The 22,228-nt window shown below is 41.4% G+C and overlaps 2 protein-coding genes across 5 annotated transcripts in view; one reads left to right on the top strand and one right to left on the bottom strand.

Moving 5' to 3' along the window:
• The window catches only part of LOC120719091 (dedicator of cytokinesis protein 3-like), a 51,323-nt gene extending 45,779 nt beyond the window's left edge, over positions 1-5,544 (top strand). The window contains exons 47-54 of one of the 3 annotated variants that reach the window (XM_040007990.1): positions 113-234; positions 524-659; positions 904-985; positions 1,192-1,307; positions 1,419-1,503; positions 1,590-1,712; positions 1,861-1,943; positions 2,613-5,544. In XM_040007990.1, the coding sequence (XP_039863924.1) occupies positions 113-234; positions 524-659; positions 904-985; positions 1,192-1,307; positions 1,419-1,503; positions 1,590-1,712; positions 1,861-1,943; positions 2,613-3,221 (1,356 nt within the window). In that variant the 3' untranslated portion in view covers positions 3,222-5,544. Of the gene's footprint in view, positions 1-91; positions 235-523; positions 660-903; positions 986-1,191; positions 1,308-1,418; positions 1,504-1,589; positions 1,713-1,860; positions 1,944-2,612 lie in introns of all 3 variants that reach the window. The other 2 variants (XM_040007989.1, XM_040007987.1) reach the window with 2 other exon arrangements.
• A 1,378-nt stretch (positions 5,545-6,922) lies between these two features.
• The window catches only part of LOC120719095 (poly(rC)-binding protein 4-like), a 35,282-nt gene continuing 19,976 nt past the window's right edge, over positions 6,923-22,228 (bottom strand). For both annotated transcript variants that reach the window (XM_040008004.1, XM_040008003.1), the window contains exons 6-14: positions 21,080-21,211; positions 18,759-18,887; positions 17,553-17,627; positions 15,689-15,760; positions 13,251-13,292; positions 13,082-13,157; positions 12,608-12,657; positions 9,777-9,946; positions 6,923-8,441 (exon numbers count right to left, since the gene is read on the bottom strand). In XM_040008004.1, coding sequence (XP_039863938.1) covers positions 8,096-8,441; positions 9,777-9,946; positions 12,608-12,657; positions 13,082-13,157; positions 13,251-13,292; positions 15,689-15,760; positions 17,553-17,627; positions 18,759-18,887; positions 21,080-21,211 — 1,092 coding nt within the window. In that variant the 3' untranslated portion in view covers positions 6,923-8,095. The remainder of the gene's footprint in view (positions 8,442-9,776; positions 9,947-12,607; positions 12,658-13,081; positions 13,158-13,250; positions 13,293-15,688; positions 15,761-17,552; positions 17,628-18,758; positions 18,888-21,079; positions 21,212-22,228) is intronic.

Raw genomic sequence — 22,228 nt, 5'->3', positions numbered from 1 at the left:
GACACGTGACTCAAACTATACGCCAAGTGTGTTGCAGTGCATTAAGTTTATAAGTAAGTGTATGCGTGAGCAGTGTAAATATTCAGAGCAGTATATGGTTGGGTCCCAGCAGGGTCTGCCTGGTGTGGATCGATTTGGACCTGCAGGGTGCCCAGGGGTTAATTCTCCCAGAGGCATCCTCTCCTCCCACAGCCACATGAGCCCTGAGAGCGTGCGGCTCATGCACAGACACAGGTCAGTCGTGGTGCTCTTCTAAGCTAGTTTAGAGATTCATTTGGTGTTTTAGCCTCATAATTTCCAAACCTTCAAAACAATACCCAGGGCAGCTGTATGAATTTATGCGCTATGTTATGACCGTGATGTGAATCTACAATGCAGTATGAGCCAAACTCTTGAAATTAACACCAAATGCCCTCTGAAATAAATCTGTACAGGCTGTAAAAGAGGCATAAAAATGCAAAATGATTAAACAAACACAGAGATAAATGTTTCAGTGATCTCAACCGTTATGTCTGTCCTGCAGTCCTCTAAACCTGCAGGGCTCGATCCGACACTCGTCCTCCTCCCTGTCCTCTCACACGTCGAGTGAGGCAGGAAACCTCGTCATCATGACCGACGGCCTGATGGGGGAGCACCCTGAGGAGGCATTACACATGCAGGTAGGAGTTGGATGACGTAAAAACGAACAATTACTGGTGGGAATGTGCTTCAGCTTGTAATAATTTGCGTTCTTTACAGAGTGCAACTCACATGAGATCCGATCTTTTGAGGATGTAAACTATAATCTAACTCTTTCACTTAATTGTTATTGTTTTGATGAACTTTTCTTTTCACAGCATTAATCATTGGTTTATTCTACAGAGTACAAAAGCACAAAAGACAAATAAAAGTTTTGTTTTGCAGCCAAGCCCTTCGTCCTCCAGCCTGAGCTCAATCCGCTCCAACTCTTCCCAGATTATTAACTCTGCCCCCTCAAGTGCCAGAGGTGAGGAACAAAGCAGAAAGTCACATCTGATAGTTACTACTGTATATTACCCATACTAACCATCCTGTAATAAGATGCTCACATAAATAAGCAACACTTGAAAGTAACAAGGCTGCAAAATTCTGCACTTTTATGACAACAAACATCTTTGTCTCTTACTTATTTGCAAATAGAAATCGTTTACTTGCGCGTCTTTTTTTGTCCAGGCTCTCCATCCTTACCCGATAAGGCCAAACACAACCGAGAAGTGATGATTCTGTTGCCGTCTCATCGTGAGAGAGCCAACAACTCCATGTACTACAACATGGCAGAGAATGGGCAGGTGGGGGAAATCTGCAGTCCCATAATGCTGAATGAATATACAAACAAAAATGTGTTCTGTTTCTGTGTTTCTGTGTCATTTTGTTCTTTTGCTTCATTTTATTTTTTCCAGAACAACCACATGCAGCGTGCCTTACTTCAGCAAGTTAGCCCCTGTAAGCCTTGTACTGATGTTCATATGACTCTACCAGAGAAAGGTAACATATATGAGCAGCAAACTAGCTATTTTGGTGCATAAGATGTTTGTGCTGTCTTAAAAAAAAGTTTTTGTATTCCCTTTCAGTCTTTCCCAACACTCCCAGTAGCTGGAGTCTGGATGGGGAGAACAGGGAGCAGATGACCTACATGCCAGCTTCTACCGGAGGGGTAATAATGCCCCCTGTCCCACCCAGGTCCTTCCCACCAGGTACTGTTTCATTTTACTTCACAGTTATGCTTATCGTGGATTTCAGGGAATCTGTTTGGTTAGGGTACTACTCATTGTCTATAATGATCTGGACTTTGTGGGCTTTTATTTTTTTATTCCTTTTCCTGACTTGAACTTCTCTTCACAGGACATTTCCTGATGCACTGTGATGCATTTCACCAACAGAACAGCGACCCTCCTCCTGCCCTGCCTGTCCGTTCCCTCCGAAAGGTACAAGCTTAAGAAAAACATCATCCACTTTGAATTTATAATTTTGTATTTGCCTGTTGTAGCAAAAACATTGCCACATTAGGGACATTAACGCACACACTGTCAGATATGGTGACTGGTGTGCTTGGTTTCTTTATTATTTACACACTTTTATCACCGTCTTTTCAGACAGAGCCGGATCTTTTTCAGGGCGCCAGCCGCTGTAGATTTCCGGCTGCCAAACCAAGTTCTGTGCAGTCACCTCAGTCTCAGTGCGCTACTGCATAAGTAGAAGAGACATGATTAGATAAGGACTGACAGTTTCCAGCCAGCCTCTCTTGGCACTGTCTTCCAAACCTTCTACTCCACCCCTCCCCTGCATCTGAGCCAAAGACCACACCCTGCTACCACACCTGCTTTGTTCAGGACGCATGACTTTCAACACTGGCAAATGTTTACTTTGTTTATTTTGATCTTTTGATTATTTGAGGTTTCTCCTACCCTCGATCCACTTTTAGATATCATCTTTACTCTTTTCCCCATTAAGATGAAATTTGACAACAGCTCTAAAAAGCACCCAAGAGGGAAAAAGTTAAAAGAGATATCAAGCCGAAATGTAAACGTTAAATGTAAACAACATTACTTTAAAAAAAGACACCCATGACATCCTCTCTCTTTCTCTTTCTCTAGTCTCCTCTCCACCCAATCCCTGGCTCTCCTACCAGTCCTCAGTCTGCTTTGGGAGGCAGTAACTCCACTCTATCAGGCAGCGCCAGCAGCGGTGTCTCCTCCCTGAGTGAGAGTAACTTCGGGGGTCAGTATCCTGATCCTGGACCCATCAGGAACGATGCCTTGGAGCCTCTTCCAAGTCACCTGTGGTCCCCACCTGACGAGTACATGGCGTCTCCCTACATGCACATCCACTACGGCGGAGGAGAAATCGACTCCATGGACCCGGTTCGCCCTTTCCACTACCGCAGCCCTGCGTCACACCCGCACAACCACCCGCACCCTCACGCTCATGCCCACCCAGGGCTGGACAGCCACTCACATGGGCCACCAACTCACCACCACGCCCCTACTCATGGCCCTCATCACATCCCTTACCGCAGACCTCAGCCTCCAGCTGTGCCCCCCAAACCCTACTTGAGAGAGGGCTGCATTCCTGAGGAGGACCTGCCACCTCAACCCATCCCGCTCCCCCGCAGGATCTTCCATTCCCCTCATGGCCACAGAGAGGACCAGGGCAAACATGCCTGGGAGCAGTGCATCAGCGAGGAGCACGAGGAGACACAGTGATCTGAAACTCCAGCTCAGTTTACGTTAGAGCTTTCTTCTCCTTTTCTTCTTCCCTTCATTTGCACTGAGTAAAAGGAAGCGGTAGTAGAACAAGTCTAATGTGACGCAATGGAGCATGCTCGATTGTCATGTTCTGCGGTTTAACTTCAGTGCACATGAAGGAAAGGAACGAAGGAGCGAAGACGGTTGAAGCTACGGTTTGAGGCACAACCGCTGCCGCTGCTTCGCGTGGCCTCTTAGAATTAAAAGAAAAATATCTCTTGAACAATGGGATCGATTAACTTCTGTTCAAAAATTGATATTGATTGTACACAATTGTACAACTCGTCTGTGAGCATGTTTTTTTTTCCACTTGAGAATAATATGAAAACGGTTTTGTGAAACATGACGACCACGATCATAACCAACATGATCCCAGGTGCAGTATAAGCTGTGAACTCCCTTAATTTTGCTTTTCATGTCATTTCACAACACGAGGAAACTACAGAAGGTTATTAGTCACAGCGAGGTGACTTCTCTGCTTTAAATGCTTCATATATATGAATTCTTATTTTGATAAATTTGCTACATTATAGTGTTTTCAAAGGCTTACGTCCATTATGTTTTTTCAAAACACTGTTAAGTGCTCCTTAATAGTGAATCATATCAAACGCGCACTGTAATACGTGTTGCTGCTGGGCTGTCGCAAATCGCTGGTGTACTTGCAGCTCTCCTCTTGGACCAGCATCTCAAGGGACACGAACTTAAGTCACTGATGATTTCCCATCCGTACCATGCGTATGGAAACCCACGTGAATGTATTCAGATGAGATGTTCCTACTTGTATTGCACCAGCTGCAATCCTGGTTAATGTTTAAGTGCTTTAAGTTGAGTCTTTGTTGAAGACGTCTCTATTTGTCTCTTCTGTGTGACAAAGATATCTCGAGAGGAATGAAGGTGTTCGGCAGTCTGAAGGCAAACTGAGGACAGTTGACAGACAGGCCCCACACCTGTCAGCTTTCATGTTCACGGAGAATGAAGAACTGTCCACTTCACACCTGCTGGACTCCAAACTAACACCAACACCACTCTCTCGCCATCATTTTCCTTCTCTGTGTATGGTTGTCAGACCATGTTGAGCAGTGAGGGGTGAACCTGGACAGCTGCAGTGGCAATTTTTGTTGCGCCTGACGACACTGTCGAGCCCACACGCCCCCCACCCATCCGCCCCAACTGCTCAGTGACCGGTCGAGGAGCCCACACAGACAGCATTGGAATCGCCTACCTGCCTTAAGTGCACTCAAATGCAGTTTGACCTCTCATCCGGACTGTGGGGAGCTCATGTAGTAACAGCCATTCTCCTTTTCACTTTCTTCACCGTAAACTCCCTGAAGGAAAAAAAAATAAATAGAAAAAAAGAAGATATCTACCTAGTGATGTTTTTGTATGGTTTTGTCCCGCTTTGGTTTCAGATTGTTGTTTGGTTTGTAGCGCTAATATTTCTTATTCTGCCTGCGGCTCTTTCTCAATTACCTTCTGTTGTTTCAAAACTGATGACATGTTACACAAGAATGCTGAAGCCCGGACTGGCAGAAAGGTTTACTTTTACTGTGGGGCAGAAGGAACAGCGCTCTTTATCGTCCCGTGGGGGTTGGAAGGATATAGCTAATATTTTAACAATTACTTGTTTTCCTGGTTGTTTTTTGCAGGTGGATGCTTTGTGTTACTGTACATCAAGTTGTCAGCTGACTAGACAACATCTATTTTTGTATGTGAGATCATCAGTTGTGTGAACATATTTCAGAAACCGTACCGAGACAGAAGGCACTGAATAGGCTGCTGTACTTTGTATGGAGTTGAACATGAGGTTATTAGATCTGTAACGGCACGTGAGTATCTCTTGTGAGCTTGATGGCGTTGAGGATAACTGGTGACTGAAGTGATACTCAAAATATAGGTACAATAGAATTTTTCAATGTAAATTCTGTTATTGTACATACAGCAGTATTGTGAAATATTTTTGAGAATTATTGCAGAAACCCCCAAAAGGTTTATTGTTGTTTTGTGTATATACATGTACTCCAGAGATCAATGTAATTGATAAATATCTATAATCAGTGTTTGGAAAAGGACGAATCCATTAGACTGTGGCTGTCTCCACCGTTCTTGACTTGAGTCCTCTCATATAAATACTTTATACACTTTTCAATGTGCTTTCCTGTACATATGGTGTTAGCATGATCAAACAGTGTTTGGTTGTAAAAGTGGTTTTCCTACTCCCATAACTGCTGTGGTATGGAATTCATTAACAATGCCAAACATTAAAGACAATCTTTTATCAGCTCTAACTCTTCCTCGCTACCTTTTTCTGTACCGTGAAGGGTCACGCAGTATATTGAGTCGACAGTGGAGGGTGCTGTTTGTCACTGAATTACTGAGGCTGAGCGCTACAGTGGTAAGAATGCAGATATTTGTGCTATTTTCAGTTTTGCGAGTGTCTGTGCATAGATAACGGCATGCCACACATCCCCCGAGTCCACCACAACTGAAAGAAGAAGAAGAAAAAAGAAAATGTGACAGCTAAGTGACAGCTAGGGTCCCAGCTGTCACCAGCTCAAACTTCATGCTTTGATATTCTAATGCAACGTATCTGGTGTGTGGTAATGGAGCTGGAATATCAGTGGAGTTTATCTGTTCGTGTAAAGAAAGCATATTTCACAGTAAGCTATTGGCAAACCTTTAAATACCATGGACTTTGATCTGCTTCAGACTATAAATGCTATAAAACTGTAACATAATCACATGATAGGTTTTTATAGTATACTAAGGGTCAAAGGGAATGGGTTAGTTAGAAATAGACTGCAGTCAGAGGCTAAAGTTGACGTGTTTGACCACAAGGGACAGCACCATATTTGGTGAAAAACAAATACTGCACATCAACACAAACACCTCATACAAGCTGTCCAGCATGGTGGTGAAGTGATGATCTTCTGGGCTTAGAACAGGAGCTGGACACCTTGCTGTTGTTGCGCTGACCACAAACTCCTCCGTACTTAAAGTATTCTGGAGTCAAATGGTAGGTCATCTGTCAGGCAGCTAAAACCCAATACTGGGTCATGTAAGAGGACAAAGATTTCAAGTACAAGAACAAACAGAACAGCTGGAAAAGAAAAGAAAGTGTTGTAATGGTCAAAGTCAACCTGCCTGAAATGAGGTGGTGGGCCCTTAAGAGAGCTGTGCCTACACGAATGCCTGCAAACCCCATTGAACTGAAGCAAAGAAGAGTGGCCCAAAATTCCTCTACAATCATGTCAGAGACTGATCATACAGAAAATTGTTTTTTTGAGTTACTGCTGAAAAAGGTGCTCTGATTTGTCATTTGAAGGTGATTTTACAAGCATTATATCTTGGCATGTACTTGGATTTTAGGAGGTCCTAGAAAGAATAATATATAGACTCACAAGTGATGTTACCATAGAGACAGAAGAGAAATTCAAGGACCTCAAAGATCAAGTTTTCTTTGTGTCATAATTTAGCTTCACTGTTTGCTGGACTTCAGCAGAAAGTCTATGAAACTGAGGCACTGGCTCTTTTTTTGTTTGCCTCTGAAAAGTGAATGCGTTTGGTAACAGTGAGAACTGCGCATTCATAGTGTCTCGCATATCCATGATGCAGTGACAGAAAAAAAAAAAACAGAAATAGTTAGGATGAAAGGATTGTAGCTGCCTCTCCTGAGGATGATGCAGATACAGATTTTTTTTTTTTCCACAGCATCGCTGTGAATCCTCAGATCTTTTCTAGCTCCTAGCCATGTTAGTGCCCCTTTTTTCCCCCCACACAAACCCCTCTGCCTTACAGTCTCTCTACACTTTGTCTCAAGGGACTTACAGAGCGCATTTTCTCTGCACAGAACGCCATGTGATCGTGCGCTTTTATACATGCACACTTACATGTGAGCACATTGCCCATCATGCCAGCAGAGCTCTTTTCTCCTCTGAGGTTGCACTGTCTCATTCTGCAGTTATTGTTTTGGGGCACATGAGCACAATAGTGTGAAACGAATCTCTCATCAGTTCTTGCAGCTAAAATGAGAACCTCCCATCTTGTTGTTATTTGAGAGAAAACAGGAATAACCTAAATGTGGCGTTGTCTTGTTTTTGTAGGTGTGTGTGTGTACTATTTCCTCCTGAAAATGAGTTTCTGCAAAGCTGCATCATTGCTCTTTGAATGCCTGTGAAGGAAATAGATAAAGCCACCATTACCTGGAACCAAAGACTTTTAATAAATGAAACAATACTAATAAATAAAGATTAACCAAGTTGCACATTCAAAATAAATTCCAACAAAAAAGACATAACACTGAACAACGTAAAGTACAGTAATATAGCACGGATTATTTAAAAAAACAAAAAAACAAAAACAAAACAACCCCCAGACATTTACAAATTTTCTTAAAAACTTCAAGAGGCAAACGTAGACATTGTATAAAAGCATCATACAGTAGAGCATCTGTCATCTGAGTATAATTTACAAATTTATTGAGGATAAATACTTAGCTGATCTCTAACTTGAGACACACATGTAAACACTGGTAAACATGTGTGTCTCAGGTGAGACCTCAGCCCTTTTTTTTTAATTGTTTTTTTGTGATCAATAACAGTGATGAGGTGACAATGAAAGCTGTCCATCAATTCATGGGTAACTCACAAATTACTATAGTCGTAAATAACTTTTAATAGCTTTATCCACATCTCCATTGGTCTCGTCTCTGTTGGTGTGTCATAGAATAAAAGGCAAGAGCATCTCTGCCAGCGGATATGGCTACATCAGGGGTTTGTGAAAGAACACTGCAGCTGTCCTTCATCTGACTCTGCGCACGGAGCTCAGAGGCTTCATCAGTAGGGAGCGAACTTCTGTCTCTCTGGCTTTTTGATGCAGTTGGCTGAGGAGATTTTGGCTGTGTAGGCAGCCAGAGTGGTGTGGGAGGGTGCTGCAGTGACGGCTACGGCTGGGGCCGGGCTGGACAAAGTCAGAAAGGGGACGGACTTCACCCCCAGCAGCCCGGAGAGGGGCATGGCACCGTACGGAGCTCCCAGAACATGAGCTGGGGTCAGGGTGCTCACGGCAGCCAGGGTGGGTGCAGGAGAAGCAGCTGGGGAGGCTGGCTGGGTGAAGGCCATGTTGAGGTCAACTGGACTTCCCATGCTGGCTGCCTGGGCTGTAGATTTGGCTGTCTCTAAACTATGATAGGAAAAAAAGAAAAGAAAAGGGAGTCGTGGCGATAGAACAGGGAAGGAAGATTAGAGGATTATTCTGTTGCTGCAACACTGGGGGAAGTTTCTGGAAAATCATTAAAGGGGAACTCCACCAAAGTTACTTATTGTAGTTTGTTTGCAGGTCTTGGAGAGCATTAAAGCATGTGTGGAAAAAACAGAAAAGCTTTTTGTGGCTCCAGAGGGAACTATGTTACATTATAACAGATTTACTGGAAGTGATGCCTTTTAAGTCAGCGTCCGTTAGAGGTTAAAGAACGCAAATGTGAAAATAAGAAGAATCAGAGGGCATGAAAACCAAGTGTTGGAAATACCCACTGCCCTCTTAAAACCCTGCCTCTTGCCCTATGTCAGCTGGGGAAGGCTCCAAGCTCCTGTGACCATGAAGTGGAAGGAAATGGATGAATGAAGATGTTAATATTGCAGGTCTATAAGGCGGCCTCCACCATTTGATGAAAAAATCTTTGTCAGGGAGTGTATCATTTGTTCCATTTGATTTGTCTCCCATAACTTTTTGAACTAGTTGTTTTACAGGTTTGAGCGACTTCACTGTGATCCACTTTATTGCTGCAGCAGCTGTTAGCAGTATTCTTTAATATCTCACCCTCAATATAGTATTTGTTTATGACGTGACAAACATAAGTGAGTACGATCACCAGTGTATGGCCCACATTTTCTTCAACATTTGTTCAACTTTGCTGGAATATTTTTTGCCGCTGTTACTGGTATCCAGAAAAATCTCCTGGCTACCTGTCATTTGACTCCCTCTGTGTATCGTAGTCGGTTATCAGGTGCAGTCGAGTACATACTGTACATAAACATTTTTTTTTATCATTGTTGACACCTTTTTGTCACTGCTAGTATATGTTTTACACAGAAAGAAATGCGGTTTGAGGAACACCAAAAGATAATGAGGCAAAGCTGATCTGAATCAGTCACAAGGGTTAAAGTGGGAATGCTTTTGTATTTTTTCCTCTTTTAGAAGCAGAAAATTGGTTTTTTTTTTAATTGTTAAAAGAAAGAACTGATAACTATATTTAATGCAGATTAATTTCTTTCCTTATGGTCTTATATAGAAGAAAAGCTAATTAAAAAAAACATGTCAGAGCATAGCAATGCCTGATTTCCAACAAGACATTACTATCCAGCACACAACACAGACCTGCTCTTACTCATTCTTCATACCAGCAGCACCTCATTACCACTTATAGCACGGCCTTTGACCCTTTTAAGTCGGTGCTTTTCTGTCAGGCCTGTGCTTGCAATGATTCATTAGATGGCTGTGTGTGTCACTGGGCCTTACCAGGAGGTAATGAGGTACTGGGCCAGGTTGATGCTCACTGGTGTTCCTGTGATAGTGACATGGCGATCGCTTGTCCCGTCCAGCTGGCTCCCGATTTTAATCTGAGCTCCTGACACCTGCCTGATCTCGTTGATCTTAGTGCCCTGACGACCAATGATTGAGCCAATCAGCTGCGGGAGGACAGAGTCGAGACAGATCAGGTCAGTTTGATGGAAAAATTTATTACTACGTAGATATACAGAATCTGGGGGGTTTAATAAATCATTTGACTGAACGCAGCGTTTTCCCACTGTCGGCTCTGTTGTGCTGATCAAAGTGATTCTGACAAAGGGGGCAAAGGAGAGGGAACACTATGAAAACTGCACTGCTGTTGAGCTGACTTAATGCAGCCCACTTCAAATATTGCAATTACATTGTTTGTCTTCACTGGATTGGTCATTCATCATGCATGTCAAACCTCTCCCCCCCCCCCTCTGGCGGGTCTCCCTTAATTGCTACTGTGTGCGCACCGGTAAAAGAGACGAGAGAAGGCACATTTGCCTCTCATTAATCTGAGTGGCTAAAAGGTTATTGATTCCTCAGAGTGGTGATGACTTCCCAAACAAATCACTTCCCAAACACACGCCAGCTAGATGCATCTCTGCACTAATGGAAAACATAATGGGAAAATAACTCAAATATATAATATACAGTCCCATTGGCTTGAGTGTTCTCTCTGCTGAGAGCAGATTAGACAATGACACGAGTTTTATTGCATTCCAAAATACATTATCACTTTTGTTTTGCTTTCATTACCTGCATCCTTGGCCATTAGTGACAATATTCAGCAGAGCCAAAGCTCGGGGCAACAGCTCAAGTGCAGGGTGTCAAGGCTCAGGCGACAGGGTTATGCTGCCAAATATATTGCGAGTGGGCCAGACAGTGATGAAGTACTTGTAGTAAGTGAGTGTGCAGGAAGTTTAACAGTGGCTGACGTATAGGCAGAAGTACACAACACACGCGCGCGCACACACACACACACTAACACAATGTCCTCCCTCCATTTTACATTCCTTTCCTGAGAAGTAAGCAGCCTGTTCCACAATGTCTGATCTGTCACACAGCGACCTGGTTGCTCTGCCTGGCTATTATTGGCTCCGCAGTTTATTTAGAAGGGGAGAGATACACAGAGAGTGGCCAGCCTAGAGAGCAACTCTAGAAACAATGCTCCCTACAGAGCTCAAATCACAGATAACATCTCTACCCCACTGAGACTAAAAATCATGGGCCTTTTACACCAGCTCGCCCACACACATCTTTGTGTGAACAAACTGGAAAAAAAGAACAAAAAAAAAAATCGGATAATTAAACTTTTGGGCTTTTTAAAAAGCTGTTATTTTAATAAACAGTAATGTTACACAATGCTCGTCGTCCTCACTTGTAAGTGGCCTATATTTTGTTGGTTTACTGCTGAGGCAGTCGTTTGAAAGGACACAAGAAGAGGGATGGGATGGCAAAGGTGCAGCCATTTTTCTTCTGGCTAAATCTTCCTTCCACCGCAGAACTACTGTATACTGCTGACTGGGTGTAAGCAGTTTCTGAATACATCTGTGTGTGCGTGCAACTCTCCTTCGGCGTTCAGTGTGCGAGCACAGAGCAGGATTGTGAGGCCGGAGTGTGGCCGGCCTGGGCTGAAGAGGCTCAGTCATAGCTGTAAGTCCTCTCTTCTGGAACAATGGTTGGAGCTTACAGCTGTCCCTGTCACGTATAGCACTGGACTCCCTCATACCTCTGATGCGTTGTGCTGCTCGCCATGCGGGGGGTTTACATGGGGGAAGAAATGCCTTCAGGCATTTTAGAAATGTTGTTTCAGGGATGTGGCTATATCCTATACAGTTAAGCGAACCCTTGAGTAACCAGTCCAGTTCTTCCTTTTTTCTTGTTTTCAACAAAGACAGCAGAGTTAAAGTTATTTTTATTCCCTTTTTTATTGCCAAAACACACACCTAGAGGAGTATTTCGACACCGCCATGTGGTTAAATACTCAGTAGCTTTTATTACTCTATGGTCCAAAGACTGTTTTATTCCTGCTTCAGTCACTTCATCAGCACCTTTTTTTTAAAAAGAAATTTAAACTCCAGCCTTATGGTTGAATTTTCAGAGCAACATTTCATTATTGTGAATAATCATGCTTCAGGATAATTAAATGTTCAATTATAAATGACCTCATTACAATTTAAACTTTCAACCCCACCCCACCCACCCACCTACACACACACACACACACACACACACACACACACACACACACAAATATCCCAGAGCAGGCCATCTGACCAAAATGACCAAACTAATAGTGAATTTAAAGATAAATGTGTGTCTTGCATTTTCATCTCTCAGATTGGAGAGGCATTTCATCAAACCCTGGTGGAGGCTAAGTGGAGAGGGAAAGGATCTTTGTCTGTTTCCTTATTGGCTGTTTTGACAGCAGACAGCTTCTAAGTAGGTCAGGGAACATGAGAGGATTTACTGAACACTCACGGGAGTCCCTCTAAGACATTGCAACTGCAGCCCAGACAATAATGCGAAAGGATCCATATCAGCTCAAAATCCCTTTAACCTTGGGTTAGTCCGAGGTTAAAATAACGCGGATAATTAGTAAGTCGTAAGCATGTCTCTCGTCTCTTTTGAAGTCACGCCAGATGTCTTTGCAGTCGCAGCCAGTCACCTGCTTCGGTGCTGCGTACATGTGAGCTGAGCGTCGGCTTCCTGTTGTTTTTGCTGTCGCTCAAATGGGACAATATAAACAGCATAAAGAACAAAAACACAAAGATCGACTTGCTTTTCCTTACATCATTGGGAATAAGCAGCTCCTGAGACGTCTGAGAGTTTGAGTCCATGCCTGATAAGAGAGAAAATACACGCATCAACTGAATACAACTGAATTGAAATATCATTCGGCTCTTTTAGTTAGCAGAGCCATACAAAAACACCATTGAGATAGAGGAGAAACCCTTTCAGCTGCAAACTGCCAGATATAGTAAAACATTTAATTTCCATTTTAATGGGCTGATGTTTAACACGGCACTCATTCTTTTCTTTCCCCTAGTTCTCTGACTGCGCACAACATATCGTTTCACTTAATAGTTTCTCTCTCACACTAGGAGATATAAGAAAGCTACAAAGCCCCCCCTCTCCTCGCTTCTGATTGACAAAAGCTCACAATCAACGCAGATAAAAACAGCTGGCATTTATTTCTGATGTCTAAACACAGGTTAGCAATCTGAAATTAAGAAAGCAATGATTAAAATGCCTGCAATACACACCGGGTATGACAGCTGAAGCAGGCTGGGCAATAGGACTCAGGCCTTGCTGCACTGAGAGCTGATGTAGCTTGGCCAGCTTTAAAACAAAGAGGAAGAACTTGATTGTACACAAAACCACAAACCATTCATGTAATATTAAAATTTTAACACATCCATCAAATGGTCATACCTCTGAGTGTGGAATGCCATATTGGTTTTGCAAAGTGTAGGCCTGAAAAAGAGCATCGTACATTAGGTAAATTACAGCAATAAAAACGTCGCACACAAGCAATAAATCTGCAGCCGCTTAATGGAAGTGCTTCGCTGTCAATGCGTGCCTTTTTCTGATAAGTAAAATTAAATGATAATAAGAGAACCAACTGATTGCACTTTTACCAAAAAAAGAAAACAACAACAAAAAACTAAATTCACTTGTATTGATTCAAGCAATGCAAACACTCTGCATCCATCATGAGCAATATAATTTGTCTGTTTGTCAAGGAAATCACATAAAAATGCTCGGCCAAAGATCCTGAAAGATGGTGAAGAATGAACGAACAAAGAAGCCGTTAAATGTAGGATACCAGCCACTGACCTTGGTGGATGACAGTGCAGTGCTTTCCTTTGGGGACTTTCTGATTTTTGTTTTGTTTGCCCACGTTTAGAAATATCTACTCCTGAGACGTCTACCTGCATCCCAGTACTAAGGAGGCCAGCAGGATTTGACTTGTGGTGCTCAGTGCATTACGATGACTTATAAAACATTCATCAGGACATATCTATATGGGCAGTGTACCTCTACTCTTGGTAGTCCACAGGATTACATAAGGACTACTTCATCAGTTTTAAACATTTATATTAAAAATTGTGGTTGACTATTGTGAGAAACTGACACAGAGTTAAAAAAATACAAGACTTCTAAAGCCTTGGACCTAGCTGAGATTGCCTTTACCTCTTCATTGTTTGGCCTTTTCAGTCTCCACTGCTCTCCTAATAAAACTAGTTTCCCACCCTCTCTTTTGAATGTATATGAAGCAAAAATACTGAAGTGGAACCTTCTCATTGCCACAAACTTGGCTTGCACATTTTGTGAAAGGGACAAAATGACCAGTGGGCATTATTATAAACAAAAAAGGAATACGAATGAATGTTTTACTCATTATGAGAGGACATTTCTAAACAAATGCAATCTAAAATGTAATCTACTTTGGTTGCCAAAAAGCCATTTACAGACAAAAAAACGACAGTATCCCGACGTGCTGGCAAACCTCCAGCAAAGTCTCATGAACTAGCGATTGCATATAACAGGAAATTTAAACAGAATAGTTTAATTTTGAGGAAAGATTACGCCGTAAACACTCATGTCAACTCCAATAAAGTTTTAAACAAAATCTGCATTATAACTAGATTTTACAGCTGGGCTCTCTGAGAAACAGAAGTACGGCATTATTTTTATTTTTTTTTAGCAACACTACTGAGACATGTCAGGAAAGCTTTTAAAATTAAGTGTGTTTTCGAGCTCTGGGACCTCAAATAGAAGATTAGGGTTAAAGGCAACGGTTTAACTGCTTTAAACTGCACAAAGATTCCTTTTCTCTACATTGCAGCAGTGCGATAACAGGCACCCGAAACCTGAAATGTCTTAAAACCAGGGCAAGAAAACATATATGGAAGATAACCACTGAAAGTCAAAATTAAAATTATTTTTTTTTACTTGATTTGTGTGAAGTGATCCTTTAGACAATTAGCTAAACCCAAGTATTTTTTATAGAAATGTTTTTTGTGAAATCCTAACAATACTAAATGTAAAAGTCATTGTACTTGCTGTCTCATTCTAACCCTAACAAACTGAAATAATAGCATATGATCATTAATATGAGTGTAAAGCTTTCTTCTTCCCATTTTCATCCATCTATCTATGGGGTGCTGTGCAGCCCTCCCTCAGTATAGTTACAGCTCGACCAGACAGCACTTAGCTTAACTCGATTCTGCCTGACGCCAGCGGTCTGGCTGCTATTACCAGTTCATCCTATAAGGTCATAAACTGGAGAGGCGAGCTCATCTTTACAATGCATCAATATATTGGAGGCTCTATTTATATAGGAAAGCATACACAAACCACAAATTCACTGCAATAATCCTACCAGCTAGAGCACAAGTCATTTCAATTGGGAACTCTTTATATTTCATGAGCCACAGTTAGATTTTGTTTAAGTCTAGGGCTTTTTTGTCAAAGGTTATTGTTTCCTTTCTGGCATGACAGTATCTGCTACTGCTGTCATGGGAGGAATATTCCTAAAGCCGCAATGTTTCTGGAGCAGAGAGATGGCAGAGCTGTGGTGGAGGTGGTGGTGGTGCTGTGTGTGATGGTATCGTGTTTCAGGAGGGGTTATAGCTCTTATGACAGGCCAGAACAATAGCTGCAGCTTACACTCAGCTGTTGTTTTTAATACCTCAGGCCATATGATGGAGTGTGTAACTCTGGACATACCACACAACCCCTCTGCTCACTCACCACGCAGACCATCGCAGCCCTGACACTAATTTGTGCGCTCCACATTGGAATCCAAGACCAGTGTTTGAATCCTGGAGAGATTTTTTTTTCTGTTTGTATTATTGCCCAGTTACCTGCTGGAGGTCCAGGCCACCCTGTGCGACTGAGTACAGAGGGTGGGGTGCAAATTCTGATGCCTCAAACACCTACAAAAACACAAGAGAAAAGGAGACGAGCAAAAAATAAAAATATGTCCTGGAGCTTATTACCCAAATATTTCATGTTTTGCAAGTTCTGCCATTGTTTTTGAATTGACAGTGATGACTCGTGGGTGTCTGTGCTCACCAGCTGAAACCTTTACTGGTAAATATGATGCAAAAATAATGAGTAGAAAAAAAAACCACATTTCTTTTTTTGCCTTTGGCTTTAGCTATAGAATTAGGCCTGAGATGGGCTCTCAAGGCTCCATTTCTGACACCTTGCCACACCTAATAGGCTTATAGGCTATGACTCATCCACAGACCCTTTCCCATTCCACTTCATTTTCTCCTCTGACAAATTATACAAACATCCCTTATCACCGCACTGCCTTCATTAAAGATATCTCCGAGCGACCAGGATCACGCCCCGGGTTTAATTTGATAGCCTATTATGAAGAATATCAAAAACACAAAGCCATTCCATAAATTGACCGTAGTCTGTGGCTGCACAAACTGTGTAGGAACTGCTGACAGCTATGCAGAATATCTGGCTGCTGTAGCCAGAGGAGACGGCAGGTCTCCAGTCTCACTTGCTAATCTTGTGACTCGCTCCATGGGAGGGTAGATATCTGTCCCTTCTCAAACAGCAGCATATATACAGTACTTCTCAATCCCACCCTCATGCACACACATAAAAGAACTGATCCCCCACTGAGGACCCTCTGCATGAGTCTTGTTTCAACACCCGGGTTACCGTCCAAGGTTGTCTGAGATCCAAGACATCCAAGTGAAGAACAATGCAGTGAATGGAAACACCTCCTCCACACACTTTCCAATAACCATTATGCTTTAAACAATCATATATTTCCATGTAACGCAGACTCGAATGCTAATTCAGCTGTTCTTAGACTATAATGGCACAGAGAGAGTGGCAGCCTTTAAGATTAACAAACGAAGCCAGCATCTAGGTGCCAAAAAATAGCGTTTCCCTTTGTGGTAGGGTTAATGAGGGTTACCGATATAGGAATTTCAAGACCGCTAGGGATACCTGGTGATTTATAAATATGATATTTTTATCCAACACAAACATATTTCCCTAACATTTGTTATCTGTACGTATCTATTTACTCGCCTGGGCTGCTGGTTGTTTGCGGTGCTTCAAACTTGCAGAGTCGCCTCTGGTGGATAAACTATGTAACGTCAACACTCGTAATATGGTTGAAGGGTGTTTCCCCAATTATCTATTCTTTATTTAAAAATTGTATTTATTAGCAGTCATAAAAGCAGATGTTCACCACTTTGGTTCATTTTCCACACATCCTAGTAACTTGAATTTTCCTCTTGCACCACTGTGATGACATTTTTCCCTCATAGCAAAATATCTTGACAACAATTCTTTCATTTACGAGGAATCATGGAAGACTGTGCCTGGTTTCTCACCATCAGGTCACATTTTATTCTGGTCCAGTACTTCTAGACCCTCAGTTCCTCCCCCTCAAATATCACGAGTGTTTTAGACTAAATAGGACATTTTAGTATGTTAAACTGAGAGGATAAAAGGATCTGTTGCACTGAATCTTGCTACCCTGCATTGTGACAACCTTGCTAGTCATGAAAATGTGTTTTCTGTTCCCATAGAAACAAATTGATTAACTTTTTGCTAATTCAACTCCTGGTGTAACCCCCAGTAAACCCACTATATCTGTAAAGGTGGATTCACCCCATCTTTTGAGAATCACTGTGCTACTCTATCACAGATAAGTTAATCAGTGCGTTAGGTAAAATCTTATTTTCTCACCTGGTTTCCTGCAATGAGGAGAGCAGCTGGTGAGGGGCTTGGTCGATAGGGGATGGTTGCACCCTTTGGGGGAGACTAAGGAGTCAAAAATAGGCCATGAGGTCAGAGAAAGCAAGATAAGCTTTTTACCATGAATAAATCTTTTAGACGTGGATAAGCTTTACACAGCTAGTCTGAAATAAAATCAGCGATGGCGCCGAAGCCTGAAAAATGAAGTGCAAATGGTGTTAAACTCCCTGCAACATTAAAACACAATAACAGTTAATGATGAGCTAAACTGCTAATGACAGTGACATTATTCCCAGCCTTATTTTTCTTTTGATAATATTAGTCATTCATTGAATAAATGAAGTAGTCTAGTGAGCACTTTTTGTGGATAATAGCTTTGAGCTTTAGTGTGTGTCAGAGCTCAAGGCTTTGCTAAGGTTCGCCCTCTGGATAAATCAACCATCCACTGACATTTGAAGATAAAATTCTTCAAACACTAAAAAGAAAAGGAGATTATGCACTGAACATGACACTGTATATCTTATCAAGTAACTGCAGTGTTGGCAATACTGTTTTGGGGTTGAAAATGTAGAGCAGTCACAGCAATTTTTTTTTTGTATAACTTTGCATAATTTAAATCTTTGAGCCAAAAGCAAGGCGCCACTGGTACAGAATCCTAATGAAACTCGCAAGCCTTTGAAGAAAGCCCTGGAAAACTGGATCAAACTAGCAATTAGTCAGTCAGGTCCAGCTGCGATGCTAAAACAAAAAGGACTTGTGCACTCCCATGAACACACAGGGTGAAACTGTGCTTGGGGTTGTTTTCCTCTCATCTCCTCCTCGGTTTTCTCAAGAGAGCTGTTGTCTAAAGGTGGACAGATTTCGCTGCAGGCCTGTTAGTTTTCTGTTAGCTGACTAGTGCCCTCTGCGAGAACACTGTCCTTTGACCTGAGAGAGGCACCTTTCGACTTTATCCAATGTCTTGCGAGGCGAATTACAGAAGGTTCAAACAATAGAGAAACTGAGCATTTTCTGTGCTGCATTTAAGGATTTACCCTGCTTAAAAAGGCATTCATTTCTGCTCCAGTGAAACAGACAATAACAGACAGCATGCTGATGAAATAAAAGCATGCATGTGAGCTGCAGGAGCAGCGCAATGACAAAATATCAGCAAGGTGTTGGTGCATGGAGGAAAGAGAGGAATGGTATACTTCCTACCTCCAGGATTACTGTGCAGATGAGCTTGACACACTGGATTACCGAGTCCTGATTCCCAGATATCGTCACACCTCGCTCAGTTGAGTTGGGTAGCAAATCCCCTGCTACCTGTATCTGAGCTCCGGTGCTCTGCAAATGATAGGGTTTTTAGAAAAAAAAACATAGCTTGATCCTAAAGATAAGGTGAGTTGCGATTACACTGCCACAGCTTCTTTTTGTCCCCCTCTGAGCTGGATTTGCTGACATTATATTTCTCCACCCCTACTGAAAACCAGCTGCACTGTGGCGTGCTAAACGTCAAATTGCGACAAAAAAAACATCCACTTCTACAATTACAAGATGCCACACTCCTAATTGTAGCTGATGTATCACTAATACAGCATGCCTGACGGCAAAGAGTGCCGGTTGAGTTAAAACTTTTTAAGCTTTATCTACACTTGCTGATATCGACCTATTTCTGGAGGCGATCGTTGAAACACACAAATCACCATTGTCTTTGTAACTGATGGGTCCTGTGGCAACCAAACAAAACAACAGAAACAAGTTTAGGAGATGAACAAGACAGCGGAATCCATCTAACCGCAGAAAATCACCTGGATGCCATTACTGGGGAAGGTTAAGCTAAAATGAGCGACATTCTATTTGTAGATTGGTACAGAGCTACAGTTAAGGAGTCAGATGTCTCTGGCAATGGATCTGATACGTTTAATCCTAACGTTTCAACTGGGCCTGAATGCAGTCAGGAGTTTTTCCTGTTGTCACTGCTGAGTCACGGCCTATGTCGTGTTAAGTAAATATATCTGGGCTTGACTGTTTCATCAATTTTCTGCACTTATGGACAAACTTCACAACCCGAAAAGTAAATAGTTCATATTAACAGTGTTCACTTGTGTTTTTAGGTGAAACGCACCAAGAGCTATCAGATACATTGCTATTAAACTACAGAAAAAATGTCACTTTGGTGACTTCCTTCGTTTTCACAGAACATTTTAATGTGAACATTTCATATCTCTAATATTATGTTTTATGATCGAATACAAATAAAACTAATTGGCTCGGCTACATTCAAATGGCAAAACGGGGTTCATGTTTTCAGTAACTAATATCATTTTCTCTGAGTTGGTGTTCATGATATCAAATTGATCCTCACAGTGAAGTTAACACAGGTGTTCGTAGTAATAACTGAATATAAATTGCTGTTTATTTGACATATGAATGCATTTACCCTCCAAATCAAGATGAAAAACATTTGCAGTTCCTCTGATAACAGTTTAGAAATGCTACATATTTAATGCTTTTTTAGCTTTTATGTAAAAAACAAAACAAAACTGTTTTTTTTTTGAGGATTCAGATTTTTTTTAAGGTTTGTAATACCTGAACATACCTTTTATGAATACATGTATGAAAACTGTAACTGAAAATAATCAACTACAATAATTTGTCTGAAGTTGTAGACTTTTCATAAAAACTAGTGTCCAGCAAATAACAATTTCTTTACCACACTGAATTATTTATAACTTCAACATATACCATGCATATGATATTACTGCAGGCATAATATCATATGCATGGTATGCCTGAATTTTTACATCATGTGGCTTATACACAACACATGAAAGAAACATTTTGACATGTTTTACTCAATTATATGTCAGATTGAGAAATACATTACTTTTCCAAGATGATATCCACACTGTGTTATTTAAAATTTATCTGCATACAAAAATAAAGAAAATAAGTTTATTGTGTGAACTGCAACAGCTGGTAAGTGTAACAACCATTCTAATTTATTATTTGTGAAAACGCCACAAATTTTTACACCTTATTTAAGAAAATGATAAAGTAGCAGAAACAATTATTAAAAAAATGTTTAATTATTTAAAGAAATTGCCAATAATTTATAGCTTTTGGCTGTTTGCCTTTGCCTGACAGGTCCTCAGATTCTTATCAGCCTCAGTTGCTCTGTGTTTATTGCTAATTAGCAGAAAATAGATAAAATAGAAATTCCAACTATAATGTTTTTTTCATTAAATATGCCAACCTGTTATCACTAGTTGCAGCTAATTACACTGTTCTTATTGAAGTAGCATACTTGAACTGTAAATGCAGCAATTCTAAATTAGAGTTTCTACTATATAAAATGCATGTGGGCAATTATGCAGCCTGCTAAAAACCAGAAAAAAAAATCTAGAAGAACATATCACTCCCTTCTAGGTACAGCTTCTTTTCTAGGAGATTCATTCTGTCAATATTTCAAATATGAACCTTTCTGTGAAGTGTGGGCATGGAGCATGGACTGGATTTGTGTTCTGGGTGCTCACCTCCCTGATCTCCTTTATCTTGGCCCCTCCCTTCCCGATGAGGGAGCCACACTGGCTGGCAGGGATGACCAGCCGGAGGGTAACCGGTGGCTTGGAGCTGATGGTGCCGTTGGCCACCAGTGCAGTTAAGTCCTGGAGGGAGATTTAGAAAAATAGCAAAAATGGTTTTGAGAGTCAACAATAAAGCACAAGAAGGAAGAGAGGATCTAGGAGTATGGGTCAAGGTAGACAGAGACTGAACGCAGCTCATTTTACCAGTCAGTTTTGGATTCATAGCATCATTAGCATTACATCCCAGTCTAAAACTATGACACCAGTGAAGACAATATAATCATGGTTTGGGCTGGACCAGTTATAGTGCAGCCAAACGTAATTACTGCTGCATCAACAGGAATCCAACAACAGAAAAAGCCAGTGGGATCCACACAGGAAGTGTCAGGTGTGAGGCAGATAGAGTAAAGAGCAATCCATCATCTGCACCTTATTAACCTCCGTCTCTGCATCTCTATGTTCCTGTATTGGGGTGGAGCAAAGTCCTGGGGTTAAATCGTTAGATTAGGCATGAAAAAGTTTTTTCTTTTGTAGATTTAATAAAAGGCTCCATGTTTAAGGGAAATGTAATGTGAGGATATGTTTTTCTTTTTTTTGTTCAGTTAGCATTCTTGAAACTCATGTTTTAAAATACATTTTTTAAAATAAATCTATGATTCCTTGAGAAATATCCTTATTTACCTCAGGACTTCACTGAACATAGTTCAGGTTATTTTTTTAACATTTTGAGTTAATAACTTGAAATTTTGAGGCAATAACCCAAAATCTGGTCTTGCAAAAAATGTTTTTTCCTACCATTCATCCCCATTTCCTTTCCTTGCTGTAGATGACAGCTCAGTTATTTCCTTAAGGAAACAATATCACCTGAACAACAAGCCTTAGCCAAAGTTAAACATTCAAACTTTTAGAGTAAATGCGTTCATATGCCTTTCTTATCAACATACGCTGCTTTGAAACTGAGCAGAAACTGGATTTTGAGACTGAGTTGATGAGTGTTTTTATAGTGCAGGTAGCAAAACATCCATCTGATCTGCTGTGGGTGGAGATCGAGGTTTTAATTAATGAACAGTGTCTCTCTGTGAAGCTTTGAAATGTAAA

The sequence above is a fragment of the Simochromis diagramma genome, unplaced genomic scaffold, assembly GCF_900408965.1.
Source record: "Simochromis diagramma unplaced genomic scaffold, fSimDia1.1 OVJJ01000545.1, whole genome shotgun sequence".
Taxonomy (NCBI): Eukaryota; Metazoa; Chordata; class Actinopteri; order Cichliformes; family Cichlidae; genus Simochromis; species Simochromis diagramma.
The sequence above is the reverse complement of the archived record's forward strand: the minus strand, read 5'-3'. Positions and strand labels throughout refer to the sequence as shown.